Source organism: Rana temporaria, chromosome 5 (genome assembly GCF_905171775.1).
Source record: "Rana temporaria chromosome 5, aRanTem1.1, whole genome shotgun sequence".
Taxonomy (NCBI): Eukaryota; Metazoa; Chordata; class Amphibia; order Anura; family Ranidae; genus Rana; species Rana temporaria.
In genome coordinates, this window is record NC_053493.1 from 291551654 (window position 1) to 291571664 (window position 20011).

General features: G+C 42.8%; 1 protein-coding gene across 1 annotated transcript in view; it reads right to left on the minus strand.

The window, feature by feature from the left end:
* Positions 1-4355: 4355 nt before the first annotated feature.
* Positions 4356-20011, minus strand: part of RAB12 (RAB12, member RAS oncogene family) — a 45745-nt gene continuing 30089 nt past the window's right edge. The window contains exons 3-6 of the mRNA XM_040353977.1: positions 17562-17700; positions 12263-12352; positions 7295-7399; positions 4356-5642 (exon numbers count right to left, since the gene is read on the minus strand). Coding sequence (XP_040209911.1) covers positions 5529-5642; positions 7295-7399; positions 12263-12352; positions 17562-17700 — 448 coding nt within the window. The 3' untranslated portion in view covers positions 4356-5528. The remainder of the gene's footprint in view (positions 5643-7294; positions 7400-12262; positions 12353-17561; positions 17701-20011) is intronic.

The window sequence follows — 20011 nt, forward strand, 5'->3', positions numbered from 1 at the left end:
TCCATTTTTTCGGCACACCCTGTTAAAGCCATTCTCAAGGGGATCCAGAAGAGCAGCCCCCCGGCCATAGTTAGCAGGCTTCCTATCTCGAGTCATATTTTCCGTGACATGTCTGATATACTCACGAGGTCTCTGTTTGGGTTGTTGCCTAGCCTGGTGCTAAATGCAGCGATATATCTGGCCTTTTAGTTGTTTTTTTTGAGGCCAGGTGAGTTCATGGTTTCTGGCCCAGGGTCTCGCATTCTTTTGATCAATCAACTGGTTAGACTCCCCGGACACTTTTGTTTGCATCTGCATGCTTGCAAGATGCAGCAAACGGGAGTCGGCACGGATATAAGGGTTTTTGAGACTGGCAAGGCATGGTGCCCGGTGTTGGTTTTAGACCAGCTTATCAGTGCTTTGTCCGATAAACCCAGGGATGGCCCTGTGCTGCACATAGTCAACAAGCACTGGCATATCCTAAAGAATGACAAAGTTCTCAGTAACATTCTACCAGAGAAACCTCAGATAGTATTTAGGGGAGTTCCCTCTTTAAAAGATAAACTAGCCCCCAATATCCTCAATCCTCCTACCATCAGTCCTATGTTTTTTTCTGGCCTAACTGGATATTACCAATATAGGAGATGCCAAGTCTGCTCTCTGAATGGGTGTAGAGCCAGAAGAACTACAAGGTTCAGCTCTGGGTGTACATTAAAAAGCTATCCCATTGAGCCATTAATTACCTGCTCCACCGCTGGAGTTGTGTATATGCTCCAATGCCCATGCGGCCTGCAGTATGTGGGCAGAACTAAGCACCCACTACAGGTACGCCTAAATAAGCATATTAATATCAGGAGAGGCTACACCAAACACTCTGTGTCAAAACATTATTTAGCTGTACACAATAGGGGTCCGACCAATACCATTTTTCTAGGTATCGATAAATTTAGCCCCCACTGGAGGGGTAGCAGTTTGGTTCAGAGTATTTCAAAATTAGAAATGGCATGGGTACATAAACTTAAATGTTATACACCCTTTGGCCTAAACATTGAAATAGACATCAAATTGTTTTATTGATAATTCCTAGGATTTATTTTCCTATTTGTTATATAATTATTTATCTTAGTAATTTTCATCAATGATAGTGTCTGGCATATTTGTGATCACCTTTGCTCTCTGATGCTACCCACCAGTATTGGAGAGTAACTATATGGAGTTGGCACTTTAAGGGTATGTGAACTTGATGTGAGTCCTGAGTGGCCGGTTATGGTGGTAACACCATTAACTATATGATAGATTTATAACTTATCAGTATCAATTCTGCTGTTTACACAATTTCGATATTAGTTCTTTTTTGGTACCTATTCAGTCACACTTGTGGACCTCTTTTTTGTTTATTGGTTCTAGATGGTAATGGCGGAAGCTTTTCCCTAATTAGTGTGATAACTACTAAGATTTAGTGTGAATAAATAAGCAGATTCACATGTGTGTATTTCCAGTCTTTTCACATGTGGATCTGTTCAAAATTTGTTTAAGAAGGTTTTTGTTGCCAGAACGACATATCAGATTTCTTCCAGTCTTTTAGTTTTAATTTTGTAATTTAAAATACATTTTTTTCGGCTTACATTGCCAGGAGTTTTCACCTTCAGTCCAGCGCTGTATTAGAACTATTGGTGTTTATCCTGGCACTGTGGATGTTCAAGTGTGCCCTCTTAGTTATTTAATTGTAATCAGTTGGGAACTTTTTTCCATTAGTTAAAATGGCGCTGGTGCGGCCTTCTGGGACTCACAACAAGGCTTTGCCATATTGTTTGTTTATAAAAGCAGTGAATCAGGACGCCGCCCGTATCCCGTGACCACGTCCCTATTGAGACAAAACGTTAGGCAATCGACGTTCTGACGTCACCGCCAGACACGGAAGGTACGGGCTGTATGATCGAGGAGCCGGTCGGCTCGACTGTTTTTATGCCTGCATCTTTTCTCACTGATGTAAGTGCGCATTTTTTTATTGACCTAATAAATACATTAAGGATTTTATGGTATGTAAGTTTCCTCCCTTTTTATGGCATATCCTGCATCGGTATACCGTACAAGGCATCCAATCCAGTAACATTCTTTTGTGAGGTGACCCCTGTGGATATTATCATTATATGCATCTCGTGATATCCTATAATTAAGAGATCATGGTCTTTTGGTAAGCGGCAGTGTGTCATTGTGGTGGAGGCACTTTTCTATCATCACTCCTTCTGGATGCTGTGGACTCATGTGCACTTTGGAGAATATTTAGACTTTAAACATATTTATGTTTATGGACTTCACAGTGGATTGCAGATGACTACATTATTGGTCAGACTGTTTCACCTTACACACAAGGACGGATTCTGTTCACCTTTATTCATACATTCAGGTTTATTGACCCCGATTTTTTCTATACACTTGGCACGGACACCGGCGCAATACATTATCACTTTTTTTCACTAGCGCAACTTTTTTCTTTTTGCTTACTTTGTTTAATGTTGTATAACATTTTTAGTTGCTGCTTGATGCCATTTTGAATGAGCGCAGTATTTTTCTTTACCATTACCTTTTGCATTCTTTCAGAATAGGTGCAGCTTCCGCAGCTTCGCGCCAAGGGGTACCGGCTCACATTATCCAAAAATTGGGTAGGTGGAGGTCAACTTGTTAGTATATCCCAGAGCCTATGTTCGAGATGGCACAAGCGTTTGTCAATTTGGCGGATTAAATGTTAATCTTAGTATGAAATAAAACTTTTGTTAAACTTTCACCCTACTGTGTTTATTTTTGCCCCCTTTTAGGCATACTGACCACGTGACCTCGGCACACCTTAGGTCAATGTTCTCTGTTTCTCTATACTATCCACAGATTGACTCCGAGTACAAATTTAGTTTGTGGAACAATGATCAGTGACGTGTCACTGGTAGTCCCCCCCCCCCCCAACAGTTAGAATAGCTCCCTAGGACACACTTAACCCCTTCAGCACCACCTAGAGGTTTAACCACTTCACTACCAGTGTCGATTTTACAGTAATTCGGACATTTTTATAGCACTGATCGCTGTAAAAATGACAATGGTCCCAAAAATTTGTCAAAAATGGCCGATGTGTTTGCCATAAAAGTCGCAGTCACGATAAAAAAAAAAGAAGAAGAAGAAGAAAAAAAAAAAAAAAGAAGATCGCAGCCATTACTAGTAAAAATAAAATAATAAAAATGTTATAAAATTATCCCCTATTTTTTTTAGAGGCTATAAATTTTGCGCAAACCAATCAATATACACTTATTGCGATTTTTTTTAACCAAAAATATGTAGAAGAATACATATCGGTCTGCAAAGCCCAGAGAAATGTCAGCACAGAGACAGTAGTACAGGGAATTTCACAGGACTGTTTGTCAGTTGTGGATTCAAATCCCTCCTGACCTCCCAGCAGCCGTGTGTGTGTGAATTCCTGTACCCTGTAGTGCACTGGATTAGTGCACTCTTTAAAGAGGAGTTCCACACTATGTTTAGTTTATTAAAAGCCATTAGCTACAAAAAGAATAGCTGCTGACTTTTATTAAACCGACACTCACCTGTCATACAGTCCAGCGATGCGGCCGCACGGAGCTCCGCTACTTTCCCCCTTCTCTCCGCCGTCAACTCTACTGTGGGCACTCTGCCATGACAGCTTATGGCTTCACGACCAGGTGCGCACTGAGCTCTGGCATTGGCCAGCCAATCTTCTGGTACCTGTGTTGTGTCCCAGAAGATTGAAGGGAGGAAAGGCCGCCTAGGCACCCCAAGCGGAAGCGCATCAGTAATCATAAAGCATCGGGGAATCAAATCGAATCATTGACCAGATAATCGTAATCGAATCGTGAGACCAGTGAAGATGCACACCTCTATTACAGGTCGATTCTGTTTGAGGGCTTTTTTGTTGCTTTATTCCCTTCTCTAACCTGTATGGTTATACTGTCTTATTGAGTCCTAAGCCCTACAAGTTATGGTTTCCATATATTACTCCAATGATGGCTAAAAAGCCTGAAACACCTGCACATAGTGTGGAATAAGTGGCTCTATAGCATCAGACTATATTTGCACTATACACCCGCGGTTCTGAATATGTATATAGTCAATGGGGTATAAAGTGACGATTTTCATGGAAAATAGGAATTGTTATTTTTGGGATATGTAATGGCTTGATACATGTAAGTATCTTCTGTTCTAAGAAGCCTTTACTGGGAGATGTACTAGACTAAAAATGATCACAAAACCAAATTTTAGTAGGCAGCAGTTTCTGTTTTAAGTAAAAAAAAAAAAAAGATTTTTTAATTATGTTCTAGGGATGTTTTTAAAACCAAGGCATAAAAAGAACACAGGCATTCATAAATAAAAAAAAAAGTTTATTTCACTTCATTAGTTAGAAATACGGTCTTGATTCCACAAGGACACGTTATCCAAATGCATTATCTGCCATGGTTTCCCCATACTGTATTATACAGTGCATTGAAATAGAGAGAGATATCAAATACAGACTTCACAAAACCACCATGATTAGAAAAAGTGTGCCATTTAGGTGTATGTTACGTCTTTTCACCCAACAAAAAAAAAAAAACCCTCCCATAAAAATTGGCGAGGTCAAATTTGCAGATTAGTAAGTGAATAGAAAAAAAATACACTATTTTCAGTCCTGTTGTGATCCATTCCCAAGTGGAAAAGCAGTCTTTTTTCAGTCAATACATCCACGTAAGCCCATCATCTGGTTTGCGCAGTGAAGTCCCTACAAAGTTCATAAACCACATACCTTTTATTCTTGATCAATTAAGCCTTAATACCACACAATGGATCCTATACCAGAGGGACTTAAAAAAAAAAGGGGGGGGGGAAATCTGACAGCTCAAAGTGTAAACCACTAAGAGTAAATGCAAAATAGTGGAACAGAAATAGATCCTTCAAACTATTTAGACGTTAATAAATACTTCAAATAAAATAAACTACTGGAACAAACATTAATATTCGTGGCAGATCCAGTAATCCTATAATGCTACAGATTAAAAATAAAAATTGCACTGTATAATAAACTAAATATAATACTGTATATGGAAGCATTTTATGGAGACCTTAAATACTTAAATATTTTGGAGTGATAATACAATTTAGCAAAGCACCATATATATGTCTAGAAAAAAAAAAGGGGGGGGGGGGGGAACAAGTTTGGTAGCTGTCAGCCTGATTAAACATTGGAGCAGAAAAGGCCATGATATTAACACTAACTACTACACAACTAGTGGAGCATGAATAAAAGTGCTTTGCAGGAACCACTGCAGTACAGCGCTTACAATGGGCCAATCCCTTTATCCAGAGGCCATTGACATTCCTGTGCAAACTCCCGACTTTGAGAAAAAGAAACGCTTCCCAAATGCAGACCTATTCTCCATTTGCTGCTTATGTATTTACACATTTTACTGAGTCAGAAGTGCAACATGGGACCTTCCAAATGATTGTATAACAGAGCACAGGGGTGGAGTGTCACTCTGTCGGGGCACAAAAGAGAATCAGCAGCACCGGACTGGAGGTCGAGGTGGTGGTAGTTCTGGAGGAACTTCAGGCTCTGGCTGCAGAGACAGGATGCTGTTGGAGAGCTCATTCCGCATTATATCCAGAGGCATCTGAAGGAGACACAGATGTAAGTATAATCATTTGACCTAATCTTGTTATGCTGACCAAACAGAGATTTTATTATTAAAATTTTAAATCTAATGTTAAAATACATTAAAATAAAATGCTAAAAAAAAAAAAAAAAATGTCAGTCCAAACGCGCCATATTCCAAAACTAGAAGGAGATCAGCAATGGCTCACTACCCATTTCTCCCATCACGGCTAAAAACAATAATTTCTAGTGGAGAAACCAATGTTTTTTAACCCATGGAAGGAATTTTTCCATGCATTGTACGCAAATAAAGGAGAAATAAAATAAATACTTTGATCAGTCCATGTGGTAAACAGTTGTTCTGCCCATACACTGTATCCATTTTCTATCACTAACTATTTAGATTAATAAATTGATAAATGGATAGCAGTAAATGATCAATAGGTTTCCAACCCAGCCAATATATACTCCTCTAATATGAATAATTCAATTAGATACACTGCACAATTAAAGCGGTTGCATACCCATACACTTTAAAAAAAAAAAAAAAAAACCTTACAAGCTCATTATGAAATACATACATCAGAATCAAGCACCCGTATCGGAGCCAGTTCCGCGCGGGAGTTTTCTTCCCGGCAAGGTTCGGCAGCATTGAGAGTGCATGCACCGCTGACGTCAGCGGCTGCATGCAAACGGGTTTAGGAAATATTAATTTTACCTAGAGGTAAGCCTTATTATAGGCTTACCTGTAGGTAAAAGTGCCAAAAGTGGGCATACAACCGCTTTAATGTCAACCTGTGTCAGGGAGGAAAGTTTCAACAAACCAGTGAGGTTGTATAAAAACCATAACTGTACTAATCCACTGTTCTCATCTGCAGTTGGTATCCAGCTAAAGCTCTTTGTGAGCTCTGGATTTCTGAAGTTGGTATTTACTAGCGTTGCACGGATACCAGTGCCGATACTAAAACATTTGCACAAGTACTTACACTCGTGCAAATTCTCAAATACTAAAACCCGATACGTTTAGACTTGATTCACATGTGCAGGCCGATCGCACCTGAAAAATCAAGCCATGTAGGGTTTCCCTAAAGCCCGGTACACACACACCACTAGTTTTCTTGTGGTTGAACGAAAAAAAATTAACAGCTCCAGTCGGAGCCGCTGTACTAACCAACCCCCACCAGACCACTTCGGTCAGGGCTCTCAGCCATTGGGCTAAGAGCACCGATCGGGAGCAGGTCGGCTGTTGGTTTTCCCGCCAACCAGCTTCTGTCGGACTGGCTGCCTTACACACAGGCCGAATATTAGCTTGTTTTTACTGAACTGGCCAATGTCACCCGACGACATTTGGCCCGTGTGTACTAGGATTAAGTGTTTTGTGGCTTTTTGCAATCTTGCAGCATCAACCCCCTCACTCTGTGCTTTTTATAGTTACACAAAACTTCTGCTAAGTGTTTGGCAAGGGGTATTGGGCCAACAGTGGGGGGGTTGACAGTTTGTTTCTAAAACTGTGGAACCTACTTTAATATAATACAATACTATAGTAATAAAATATCCATCTATAAGAGAACCTATAAAAATATGCAACACAACATGCTATACCATAACATTCATAAAACATTCTTTATAACTATCCTTTGTGCGGTTTACTAAAAAGGAATCGGCAAGTACCTTTTTTAATATGTCATCAACCAATTTCAAAAAAATTTCATCTACATTAAAGTTGTCCTTGGCACTTGCTTCGCAAAACCGCATGCCAGTAATCTGCTGTGCAAACTACAAGATAAAAACAGACAATTTATATGTAAATTATATAAAAAAAACACACCACAATATAGATTAAAGGATGAAAATGTCACATAAACAATCAGTTCAGGAGCTGTGGTTTAGTTAAAAAAAAAAAAGGCAGAGGGTTCCATACTACATCGAGTGGGGAAATGAGCCTGGCTGTAGCCTTTCAGAGAACGGGATTGCTAAAATTGTCTTGATTTATCCTTCAGTGTCCTCACATTGCTGGACAGGATGCGGACAAAGGGGAAAATTCCTACATATTTGGTGGGACTATCCCCGTATTAAACCATTTTGGGCGGGGGTTCAGAGCACTATAGCTGCGGCTATACAAACAGTTGAAAGATGATCCTCTTCCTGTATTATTTCATACTACCCATTTGCCAGTTGGTAAATATAAAAGGTCCTTGATGCCCCATCCCCTTAACGCTGGCAGGAGCCCAATACCCTTGTAAATCCAAAAAGTGGAGGCAACAATGTGAAGATAAATATGCAGTTTTACGAGATTTGGGCATTGTGGATTGATTTTACCACCTCTGCCAAGTGCAAGCAGCAGATAGTGTAAGTTTCTGGAATGTGAATGCCGATATGTACACTTTACCTTGTAACGTAGATCTTCACTGGGAATGAGTTGACATTTTTAAATGTCTTATATGCCGTGTTCATCTCCCCTGCCCTAGGTGGTAGGAAGGATTTTCTATGTTGTTCTTCCTTCTTTATTCCTCGCTTATTTTTAGGTCTCCCTTGCGCTTTCCCCAACCCTGCTCTGCATTTCTTTTGCCTTCTTTGACCCCAGTAGTTCTAGTATTAGGTCCAAATTTGAGCCTTCATTGTCATCTTTTTGCTAGCCATTTGCACTAAAATTGCAGCAATTGCTGATGTATTATGCGCCTGGGTTATACAGGATATTTGACTTTTTTAGGGCAACATGTGTTTAAGACCAGTATTTTTTTTTTTTTTTAACCAGAACTATGCTGGAGTCTGTTGTTCTTATGGACTCCTTGCTATGTTTTCTATATTATTTATTATACAGGATTTATATAGCGCCAACAGTTTGCGCAACGCTTAACAAAATGAAGGCAGACATTACAGTTACATTACAATTTGGTACAAGAGGAATCAGAGGGCCCTGCTCATTAGAGCTTACAATCTAGGTGGGAGGGTCAATTGATACAAAAGGTAATGGCTGTGGGGGAATGAGCTGATGGAGAAAGTAAAACCCTTAAAGAGAAGGGTTTTCAGGGATTGACTAAAGATGGATAGAGTAGAGGACAGCCGGACAGATTGGGGTAGGGAGTTCCAAAGGATGGCAGAAGCTCTGGAGAAATCCTGTAGGCGATTATGGGAGGAGGTGACAAGGGAGCTAGAGAGCAGGAGGTCTTGGGGGGAACGAAGAGAGCGGCTTGGTTGGTATTTTGAGACTAGGTTAGTGATGTAGCTGGGGCAGAGTTGCGGACAGCTTTGTAAATTAAGGATAGTACTTTGAATTTTAGTTGGTAAGGTGGATGAGGTGGATGAGTCTTGCAGTGGCATTCATGATGGACTGAAGAGGGAAAAGTGTATGTAAAGGTAATCCAATGAGTTGCAGTAGTCAAGGCGAGAGATAACCAGGGAGTGAATAAGAAGCGTGGTGGTGTCATTGGTTAAAAAGGGGTGTATTCTACAGGGCTGTGGAGTCGGAGTCGGAGTCGAGGAGTCGGGGGAAATTTTGGGTACCTGGAGTCGGAGTCGGAGTCGGCAAACAATGCACCGACTCAGACTCCTACTAAATTTAGATTGGAATTAAAAAAAAAAAAAAAGCAAGTTTAAATGTCCCAATTCACAAAAAGTTATAATTAATGACTTCTCTACTGTAAGAATAAAGACCAATGCATGCAGTGCCTCACGTAACCGCAAAACGAACACGTTAAGTGACCGTGAAGAAGCATGCTTTTCATGTGCTTCACTATATGGCACGCAACGCACAATTAGGAGCTGCAATATTTATACTTTCCATAGTGTTGTGTTCTGCTTTTACAGGGAACGCATGTTAGAGAACCAGTAAGTGTCCAAATAAAAAAATTCAACAGGAGTTTTATAAAGCACTAAAAGAAGTTGAAAAGTATGATCGCTCATCAAAATTTACTGTTGAAGAAGCCATCCTTGTTTATCCAGAGATCGTTAGTGATGTGGCCAGAATAGTTACTGCAATGCCACCCACACAAGTCAGTGTCGAAAGATTATTTTCAGCCCTAAAAATAATAAAGTCTGACTTAAAGGGGTTGTAAAGCTTCATATTTTATTTTATAAATAGGTTCCTTTAAGCTAGTGCATTGTTGGTTCACTTACCTTTTCCTTCAATTTCCCTTCTAAATGTTTTTTTTCTTTGTTTTCTTTGTCTGAATTTCTCACTTCCTGTTCCTCCTTAGTAAGGTGTTCAGTAAGCTGTTCTAAATGACTTTCCACTGCTCAGATGATGGTGGAAAGCTTACTGAGGAGGAACAGGAAGTGAGAAATTCAAACAGAGAAATAAAACATTTAGAAGGAAATCGAAGGAAAAGGTAAGTGAACCAACAATGCACTAGCTTAAAGGAACCTATTTAGAAAATAAAAGACAAACCTTTACAACCCCTTTAAGAGCCTCTATGAAAGAGGATCTGGCAGAGGCAATTCTCTTCCTTAGAACTCCACATTGAATTGATTTGCATTAGCTATTCCTAGAACTACATTTCAAGATTAATATAAGCCATTTCTAGGTTTTACAGATTTTGTTTTTGGTTCATTATAGATAAGCTTTGTTTTTGTTCTAAAACAACCAAATAATGTGGTTTGTATTTTTGAACAGGTAAAGATCCTGGGCCATATTCTCATAGAAGTTACGATGGAGTATCTCAGGATACTCCATCGTATCTCCCTTTTTTGGCCCGTGTATCTATGCATAGATACACCTAAGATCCGCCATCTGTAAGTCACTTACACTGGCGGATCTTAAATGTAATGACGCCGGCCGCCGCTAGATGGCATTTACGTGAAGGACTCATTTGCGTATGCAAATGATCCTTCTACGCCGACTCCCGAACGAGTTCGCGTCGCGTAACCGTCACTAACGTCGTTTGCGTAAGCGGAAATTTAGTCCTGCTATATGAGGAGTAAGTTTCCGCAAGTCCCACGTAGGCCATGTTACGGATGGCGTCGGGTCGGCGTCGTGTTTTTTCGTCGGGTACGTTGTTTCCGTAAGTCGTTCTTGAATACGACTTTACGTCAATGACGCACACGTCGGCGTCATTGACGTTTTCCGCCGAGAACTGGAGCATGCGCAGTTCATTAGAATCGGGGGCGCGCTTAATTTGAATACAAGCCGCCCCCTTGGAGATCCGCCAGGCTACGCCGGGGCATTTACACTCCGCCGTCCCAACTTACGGAGCAAGTGTTTGGGGAATACAACACTTGCTCCTGTAAGTTGGGACAGCGGAGTGTAAGTGCCTTAAGCGCAGCCCGCGGATTTTTAGAGAGAATATGGGCCATTGTTTCTGATGTTTATGCCTGCTGCTACTATCCAGCCACTTGATTGATTAATATTTTTTTTTTTTTATAAAACTTTGTTTTCATTGTGTTTGTCTTTTGCTTAAACTGTGCAATACAGTAGACTGTTGGCTTCCCAGCCAGTAGTCCTGTGGTAGGTTGCGTTTCTTTCCCTCAAGGAATGTATAAAATACATTTGCATATTAATACAGAGGAGTCGGAGTCGGAACATTTATCTACCGACTCCACAGCCCTGGTATTCTAGAGATATTGGGGAGGCTAAGGCAGCGTGACTTGGACAGGGATGTTGGATAGGGATGTGTGTAACCCCTGAACTCTGCACTTTGTATGTAATGCAATCCTGGTATTTAATTCCCCTTTAAGACCCTTCTACTGTTTGTGAAATTTGAACGGGGTCATGGTTGAGTTCCTGCACCTATTTTCTGAGAAAAAAAGGCATTACTTACAATAAATGTGATGTGTCCCTTGTGTTGCTGGCTGGTGCCTAGTTGAAATATTTTATTTTCTGATCCCCCCCCCACCCGCCGCAATATTCTGGTGTGGTGGCCTTTATAAAGACGAGGGACCTGTCACAAGCACTCAACATATCTAAGCCCAATATCTAATATCTGAAGTCGACCGAAAGTGAATGACACTGGGACTACAGCCAATGGAGCAGGAAAATTAGCAATATTTTTGCCATCTACTCAACGTAAACTTATTTTCAATTACAATTAAGCCAATTAAAATCTATAACTAAAAGCTAATGAGCTGATTATGATGTCTCCCACTACATGCTAGTGATACAGAGTAGGCTTTGCTGGGCTAATTTTACACTATAGATCTGCAATTTCCAGCATATTGTTAGTGAAGATATTCTGGATAGCAGGTCCCCACATATGTTGGCAGAAGTTCATTAGCAAACTACCTGATTGCTGAAAAGCCTTTTTTCTGGACACCTGATTCAGCACACAGAGCATATCCGATTGTAACACAGCCTGTGCATTGCTGTGCCAAGCTTTTCTGGTCTCTTTCGGACACCAAGAGAGCTGGGTGCACATTTATAACCTAACCTGCGGACTTTTTCTTAGTAATGTATATCCCAAACATTGTAAATATTGTCCAACATTCGCCTATCAGTGTAAAAAAAAAAGAAAAAAAGAAGAAGATAAAATAACTTTGTTTCTCTAAGCAAAACGTAAAATCTGACTGCAGGATGTACTTATCCACTTGCAATTTAACATCCAGTACAATAAAAAATTGCGGGATCTAATAAAGTGCTTAGCAAGGATGTGATTTGTTTAATGACAAGCGTTTTGTGGTTTCATGGGGTTCTTCTATGCTTTTTACCTTTTCTCCCTGCTGTCGGGTAATTTCTCGGTTGGTTTCACAATCCAGCTTATTTCCAACTAAAAGAAGTTCTGCGTCTTCAGAGGCATACTGGATGAAACAAAAGGAATTACATTTATTTTTACATATTATGAATGGCAGAGGATACAAAGTCTTCTCTTCTTTATTTTTCTGTATGATGGCATCAACACAGACCCTACTGTGCTTTTATATGCTGCCACGTCAGTCTAATATTGTTTTTTCATCTTATTGTCAAAGTGGATCCTGGCTGCAAATACCTTTGTGTGGCAACAACTAGGGAGCCCACCCCATGTACCAGGTCTAGAAGGTGCTCTGCTTTTCAAATCTGGATCCAGATACTACTTACAAGGAAGCCTTGAAATACATAAAAACACCGTAAAGAAACTCAGGGGTCACCTTTTGATTTTATTTGGGATTACAATTCTTTGTAATAAAGCTACAACCATGGCTGCCATAGATACAGGACGGCACCTTTGCTAGGAATCGGAAAGTCTTTTGTGATAATTATCAGCACAAGTAGCTACAGTAGGTGAACCCGATTTTGTGTCAATCTCGCTCTCTTTCTCAGCGAGATTGAGCACCTACGAGCCCCATCGCGGGAGCCAGCGCCGAGCTGGCTTGCCGCGATGGAGACAGAGCCGTCATAGAAGCGACGGGAGATCCGACTTGGATTCCCGCCAATTCTACACGTGTGCGGCGTTTGTTATGAATCCTGAGGGGGAAGTCCCCGCCGGATTTTAAATAAAAATCCGGCATGGGTCCCCCCCTCAGGAGCATACCGGGCCCTTAGGTCTGTTATGGGTTGTAAGGAGAGCCCCCCCTACGCCGAAAAAACGGCGTAGGGGGTCCCCCTACAATCCATACCAGACCCGTATCCAAAGCACGCTACCCGGCCAGCCAGGAAGGGAGTGGGGACTAGCGAGCGCCCCCCCCCCCCTCCTGAGCCGTACCAGGCTGCATGCCCTCAACATGGGGGGGTTGGGTGCTCTGGGGCAGGGGGGCGCACTGCGGCCCCCCCACCTCAGAGCACCCTGTCCCCATGTTGATGAGGACAGGGCCCCTTCCCGACAACCCTGGCCGTTGGTTGTCGGGGTATGCGGGCGGGAGGCTTATCGGAATCTGGGAGCCCCCTTTAATAAGGGGCCCCCAGATACCGGCCCCCCCACCCTAAGTGAATGAGTATGGGGTACATCGTACCCCTACCCATTCACCTGCAAGAAAAGTGGTAAAAACACAAATAAACCACACAGTGTATTAAAATATTTTATTTTTCTGCTCCGGAGGCCGCCCCCTGTCTTCTTTATTAGCTCTTTTACCAGGGGGGGCTTCTTCTTTGACGTCTTCGGGTGGGTGGGGGCCGCCGTCTGGTTCTCTTCCACCGCCGGGGGGGGGTGGCTTTTAAAAAAGCCCCCACCCCCCCGGCGGGTTTCCTCCGGCGTCTTCGGCGGGGCTCTTCTTCTTCCGCTATCCCGACGGGTCTTCTCAACTCTCCGGGGTTCTCCTTCTGTCTTCGCCGCTCTCCGTTGTTGACTCGGCGCACCCCGGTTCTTCGTCTCGCTGTCCGGTCCCTTCTTCCGTGCTGTACGTCTTCTTCCGCGCTGTGACGTCATGTTCTTCACTTCTCTCCTTCTCCCGATGTTGACTCGCCGGTCCTCCTCGCTGAAATGACGGATGCGCGCCTTGCATCGGACCTATATAGGCCTCACAGTCCCATCATGCTCTGTACCTACCCATGTGATACCTACCCACGTGGTAGGTATCACATGGGTAGGTACAGAGCATGATGGGACTGTGAGGCCTATATAGGTCCGATGCAAGGCGCGCATCCGTCATTTCAGCGAGGAGGACCGGCGAGTCAACATCGGGAGAAGGAGAGAAGTGAAGAACATGACGTCACAGCGCGGAAGAAGACGTACAGCACGGAAGAAGGGACCGGACAGCGAGACGAAGAACCGGGGTGCGCCGAGTCAACAACGGAGAGCGGCGAAGACAGAAGGAGAACCCCGGAGAGTTGAGAAGACCCGTCGGGATAGCGGAAGAAGAAGAGCCCCGCCGAAGACGCCGGAGGAAACCCGCCGGGGGCTTTTTTAAAAGCCACCCCCCCCGGCGGTGGAAGAGAACCAGACGGCGGCCCCCACCCACCCGAAGACGTCAAAGAAGAAGCCCCCCCTGGTAAAAGAGCTAATAAAGAAGACAGGGGGCGGCCTCCGGAGCAGAAAAATAAAATATTTTAATACACTGTGTGGTTTATTTGTGTTTTTACCATTTTTCTTGCAGGTGAATGGGTAGGGGTACGATGTACCCCATACTCATTCACTTAGGGTGGGGGGGCCGGTATCTGGGGGCCCCCTTATTAAAGGGGGCTCCCAGATTCCGATAAGCCTCCCGCCCGCATACCCCGACAACCAACGGCCAGGGTTGTCGGGAAGGGGCCCTGTCCTCATCAACATGGGGACAGGGTGCTCTGAGGTGGGGGGGCCGCAGTGCGCCCCCCTGCCCCAGAGCACCCAACCCCCCCATGTTGAGGGCATGCAGCCTGGTACGGCTCAGGAGGGGGGGGGGCGCTCGCTAGTCCCCACTCCCTTCCTGGCTGGCCGGGTAGCGTGCTTTGGATACGGGTCTGGTATGGATTGTAGGGGGACCCCCTACGCCGTTTTTTTCGGCGTAGGGGGGGCTCTCCTTACAACCCATAACAGACCTAAGGGCCCGGTATGCTCCTGAGGGGGGGACCCATGCCGGATTTTTATTTAAAATCCGGCGGGGACTTCCCCCTCAGGATTCATAACAAACGCCGCACACGTGTAGAATTGGCGGGAATCCAAGTCGGATCTCCCGTCGCTTCTATGACGCGCTTGCTGGAATGTGCTGTCACTATTCCAGTGAGTGTGAGATGTCGGCGAGATCTCGGCACCCTGTCGCCGAGTATCAGCGCGACGCTGTCGTGCTAAAAGCACAATATCACAAACACCTACTGTATATTACAGTATGCTGGAACTGAGACCAACTGTCAGAGCATTAAGTAGTACCATTATGGCATGGCTCAACAAATCCCAGGCATCAGGTCGCCATGTTGGCTAAAAAGTGTCAGCCCAGTCACTGTAAAGCCTCGTACACACGATCGAATTTTCATCAAAGCGTAGGACTTTTTTCTGAAGGACATTGTCCGTGAACCTGTATTGCATACAAACGGCAAATAATTGTCAGCCAACAAACAGGAAACTACGTGGTTTTTCAGCTCTTTAGTGCCACCCTTTGGGCAACTTCTGACAATGTTGGGTTATGGTGAGCATTGCTTCTGAGCATGTGTGTTTGTACTTTTGAGTTTCGTCCGAAGGACTTGTGTACACACGATCGGATAATCCGACAACACACATATGTTGGTGGACAATTTTAAAGCACGCTATCCCACATTTGTCTGCGGAAAATCCGACAACTGTCTGATGGAGCATACAAGCGGTTGGATTTTCCGACAACGTCCTGTTATCACACAATTTCCTTTGGATAATCCGTGTATACAAGGCTTTACAGGGATGCACAATTTGTATCGCCTAATGCCGCGTACACACGATCATTTTTCGGCATGAAAAAAACGTTGTTTTAAAAAAATGTCATTTAAAATGATCGTGTGTGGGCTTCACATAATTTTTCGGGTTCTGAAAAACGACAAAAGAAAAAATTCGAACATGCTGCATTTTTCAACAACGTTTTAAAGGATGTAGTTTTTCGGGTTGTAAAAAATGATCGTGTGTGGGCTAAAACTATGTAAAAACCCGCGCATGCTAAGAAGCAAGTTATGAGACGGGAGCGTTCTGGTAAAACTACCGTTCATAATGGAGTAAGCACATTCATCACACTGTAACAGACAGAAAAGCGTGAATCGTCTTTTGCTAACACGGAATCAGCTAAAGCAGCCCCAAGGGTGACGTCATCCGCATGGAACTTCCCCTTTATAGTGCCGCCGTACGTGTTGTACGTAACCTCGCTTTGCTAGAGCATTTTTTTAAAACGATGGTGTGTGGGCAACGTCGTTTTAATGATGAAGTTGGAAAAACTTTGTTTTTCTACATGCCGAAAAACGTCATTTTTTTTCATGCTGAAAAATGATCGTGTGTACGCGGCATAAGACATGCAGTACCGGGCGCTGGGCAAGTAGTTTTTTTTATACATTTAGCCCTGCCTGGGCAAGCAACAGGGCTCACTTGTCAAGTGGAAACATTCGGGAGGGCCGATTGCTTCCTACATGTGTGGGTAAAGCCCCCCCCAAATCTATCTGCTTGTCCATCTGCGGGCACAGGATCGACATAGCGGGTGCCACAGGCTAGATCAGGGTTACCCTGGGTTGTAGGATCACTGATGCCCCGTGCACACGATTGGAAATTCCGACAGCAATAGTCTGATGTGAGCTTTTGAATGGAAATTCCGATCGTGTGTATGCTCCATCGGACTTTTGCTGTCGGAATTTCCACCAACAAAAGATTGAGAGCTGGTTCTCCAATTTTCCGACAGAAAAAATTCCTATCGGAAAATCCGATTGTCTGTAGCAATTCCGACGCACAAAATTCCAACGCATGCTGAGAAACAATTAGACGCATGCTCGGAAGCATTGAACTTCATTTTCTCAGCTTGTCATAGTGTTGTACGTCACCGCGTTCTTGACGGACGAAAGTTCAGAGAGCTTTTGTGTGACCGTACGTATGCAAGCCAAGCTTGAGCGGAATTCCGTCGGAAAAACCATCCAAGGGTTTTCCGACGGAAAATCCGATCGTGTGTACGTGGCATTACGGGTCCCCGTTGACAATGTCTCTGGGAAAAAAACGTAACGCTGCACTGTGCAATCTGAACTGTATTACATTCAGTGAAGCACAGGGGAGACATGCAGGGTCGTTTACACCCTGGATGTCTCATTATAGAGGACCTGTCACCAATCAATCATGTGATGAAAAAAAAAAAAAAAAAAATCTGGCAGTGGGGACAGGAGAGTCTCCCCGCTGCCAGAGTTCAATAAAACAGCAGGGGGAGAATGGCGCACCAACATCGCTTGTGTTGGTATGGCGATCTGTCAGTTTTTTTTTTGTAGAACCTGATGGCTGAACGAAATAAAAAAACTGGCAGTGTGTAGCCAGCTTTAGAGTTCACAAAAAAAATTCTCTGATACTGGCAAATAAACAAATATATCAACATAAAATATTTTAAAACTGTTTTTATAAGTGTAAAAAAAAAGTGCAAACATTGCTTGGGGCCTTGGGCCCCCCTTATCCTAAGATCTCAAACAGCTCACCTTATCAATCATCTTCATCCATTTGGGTAAATCCTCAAAGGTTTCTTTCTTGGTAATATCATATACTAATACGATTCCCTTGGCACTTCTGTAATAGGCGGAGGTAATGCTGTTGAATCGCTCTTGGCCAGCTGTGTCCCTACAAAACAAATTAACAGTAAGAATAACAGTACAAATCTCATATTGGGAAGAGAGATTAGCATTCACAGTCACACCTACTCATGCTGTGCAAGACAAAGCCCGATTGTAAGAGCACACAACCCAAACAACATGTTGGCACAAAACATCAGACTATGCACTGTAATTACAATATGAGGCCTATTTTAAATGTCAAAATTAGGGACATTCATATGCATAGTCTGTACTAATTGATACAAAAAAAAAAAAAAAAATCATGTGGGGATTAAGATTTAAAGGAGAACTTAAACTCTCTCAATTAACAATCTTTATGCTGCTAGTATTAGTAAATAGATAGGATGGTATATTATATTCACTTGCTTTGTTCTCAAGTTGCTTCCTGGTTTCTGGCCTAGGCAAGAATGATGTCATACATCCTGGGAGTCTCCAGGGGGGGGGGTTTCTCAGCTAAGCACACCCTCCTGCCTTCATGCCTGAGCTAAGGGCAGATCGACTCCAGGAGGTGAATGCTACTAGAATCATCTGCCCTTACTTAAAGCGGAGTTCCGGCCACAATTTCACTTTTTAAATATAAATATCCCTGTAATACACAAGCTTAATGTATTCTAGTAAAGTTAGTCTGTAAACTAAGGTCTGTTTTGTTAGGTTGTTACAGCATTTAGACACTTTATAAAATAGAAATTGACTGGGGCCATCTTAAGTGTGGGCATCATGAAGCCAGACTGTATGACTTCCTGGATTTCAGCCTTGCAGATCTAGCACATGCTCAGTGCTGCACAAGCAGTGTCAGATCAGGTTTCAGCACCTGTGCTGTCCAAGTCACATGATTTTTTGAGACTGGGGAGTGCACAGACTCCTGGAAAGTTACACCCACTACATTCCCAGGAGTCTGTGTGGTGTAGGTTAGGAAGCATTAAGCACCTAGGTGCAGGAAGTGGGAAGATTAACTATTCTACCTAGCAACAACACTTTGAAGGCATCTAAAAAAAAACAATCGTAAAGGACTAATGACATTTTTTTAAAACTACTGATGTAATGTTATATTTATGGGTGGAACTCCACTTTAAGATGGCTGAAGATAAAAATGCTAGGGAATTGTTTTTAAAAGTGATTACTCAATAAAATAAAAGGATGGAGAAGTTTGCTTTGAATAATACAAATTAAATAATGTTTTAAGTTTGTGGTGCTCCGATGCAGTTTACTTTAATGAGCCCATAAGGGTTTCTGTGTGCCGATACACTATATGGCCGTGCCCCTGTGCACAAATCCACATCTATAAAAACATGGTTTGATAAGTTATGTGTGGACTTTGTCTTTAAAAGCAGCTGTACCTGTAGGGGTTTTTACATAGGGGGATTGGGTGTAAATCTGACAAGCAGACTCCTGCCTGGCAGATGAAAGCATTCAGATGCTGCGCTGCTGCCCAATTGCTTCCACACACTCCCGCGGGCATGGAACTGACATACCCGGGCAAGACAAAAAAATGCAATACAATCTGCATTGCATTACATTCAGTGGAGCACAGGGGAGATATATTCCCGAATGAGAACCTGTAATCAAAATATCATCACATTCATGTGATGATAAATTAATTAAATTAATAAGAAACAAAAGTTATATCCAAGCACATAAACCCCCCCAAATAGGCCCTCCCACCCCCACTTATACACATAAGGCAGGCGTCGGGGATGCCTATGCATGAAAACGCTGATTGCGATATACATGTTACATATCGCCCTCCATGCTGGAGCGAGAGTGATATTTCTAGCACCAGAACACCTCTGCAACACTAAACTTATGACCTATAGGGGGCTTTTTAAGTGTTGGCTATGGAAAACAGAGGGTACAAGTCTGTCGCCATCTCACAGACACACGCAAATGGTTTGACATAATGTGCATTTATTTATTTGGTGCAACCTCATCTTTTGGACTTTTATGAAAAAAAATGATAAAAAAATGATAATTATTGCTTTTGTGTGCCATAAAGTTAACTTTAGTGTATTTTTTTTCCTGACATTTTGTGGTAACATAGTGCGACACAAAAAATTGGAACTACTACTCATTCTATAGGTCAGTGATCTCCAAACTTTCTAAATAAGGGGCTAGTTTTTTTCGTCCTTCAGATTATGGCCAGCAGAAGTGAAAATTCTCTTGGCATCAGTGGGAGTAAATATCACATTGTATTCCGTGGAGGAGTAGTGCCCCATCGTTTGTATCATTGGAAGAAATAGTGCCCCTTTATTGGTGTCAATGGGAGAAATGGTGCCCTAATGTTGGTGTCAATTGGTAGAATAGTGTCTTGTATTAGTGGA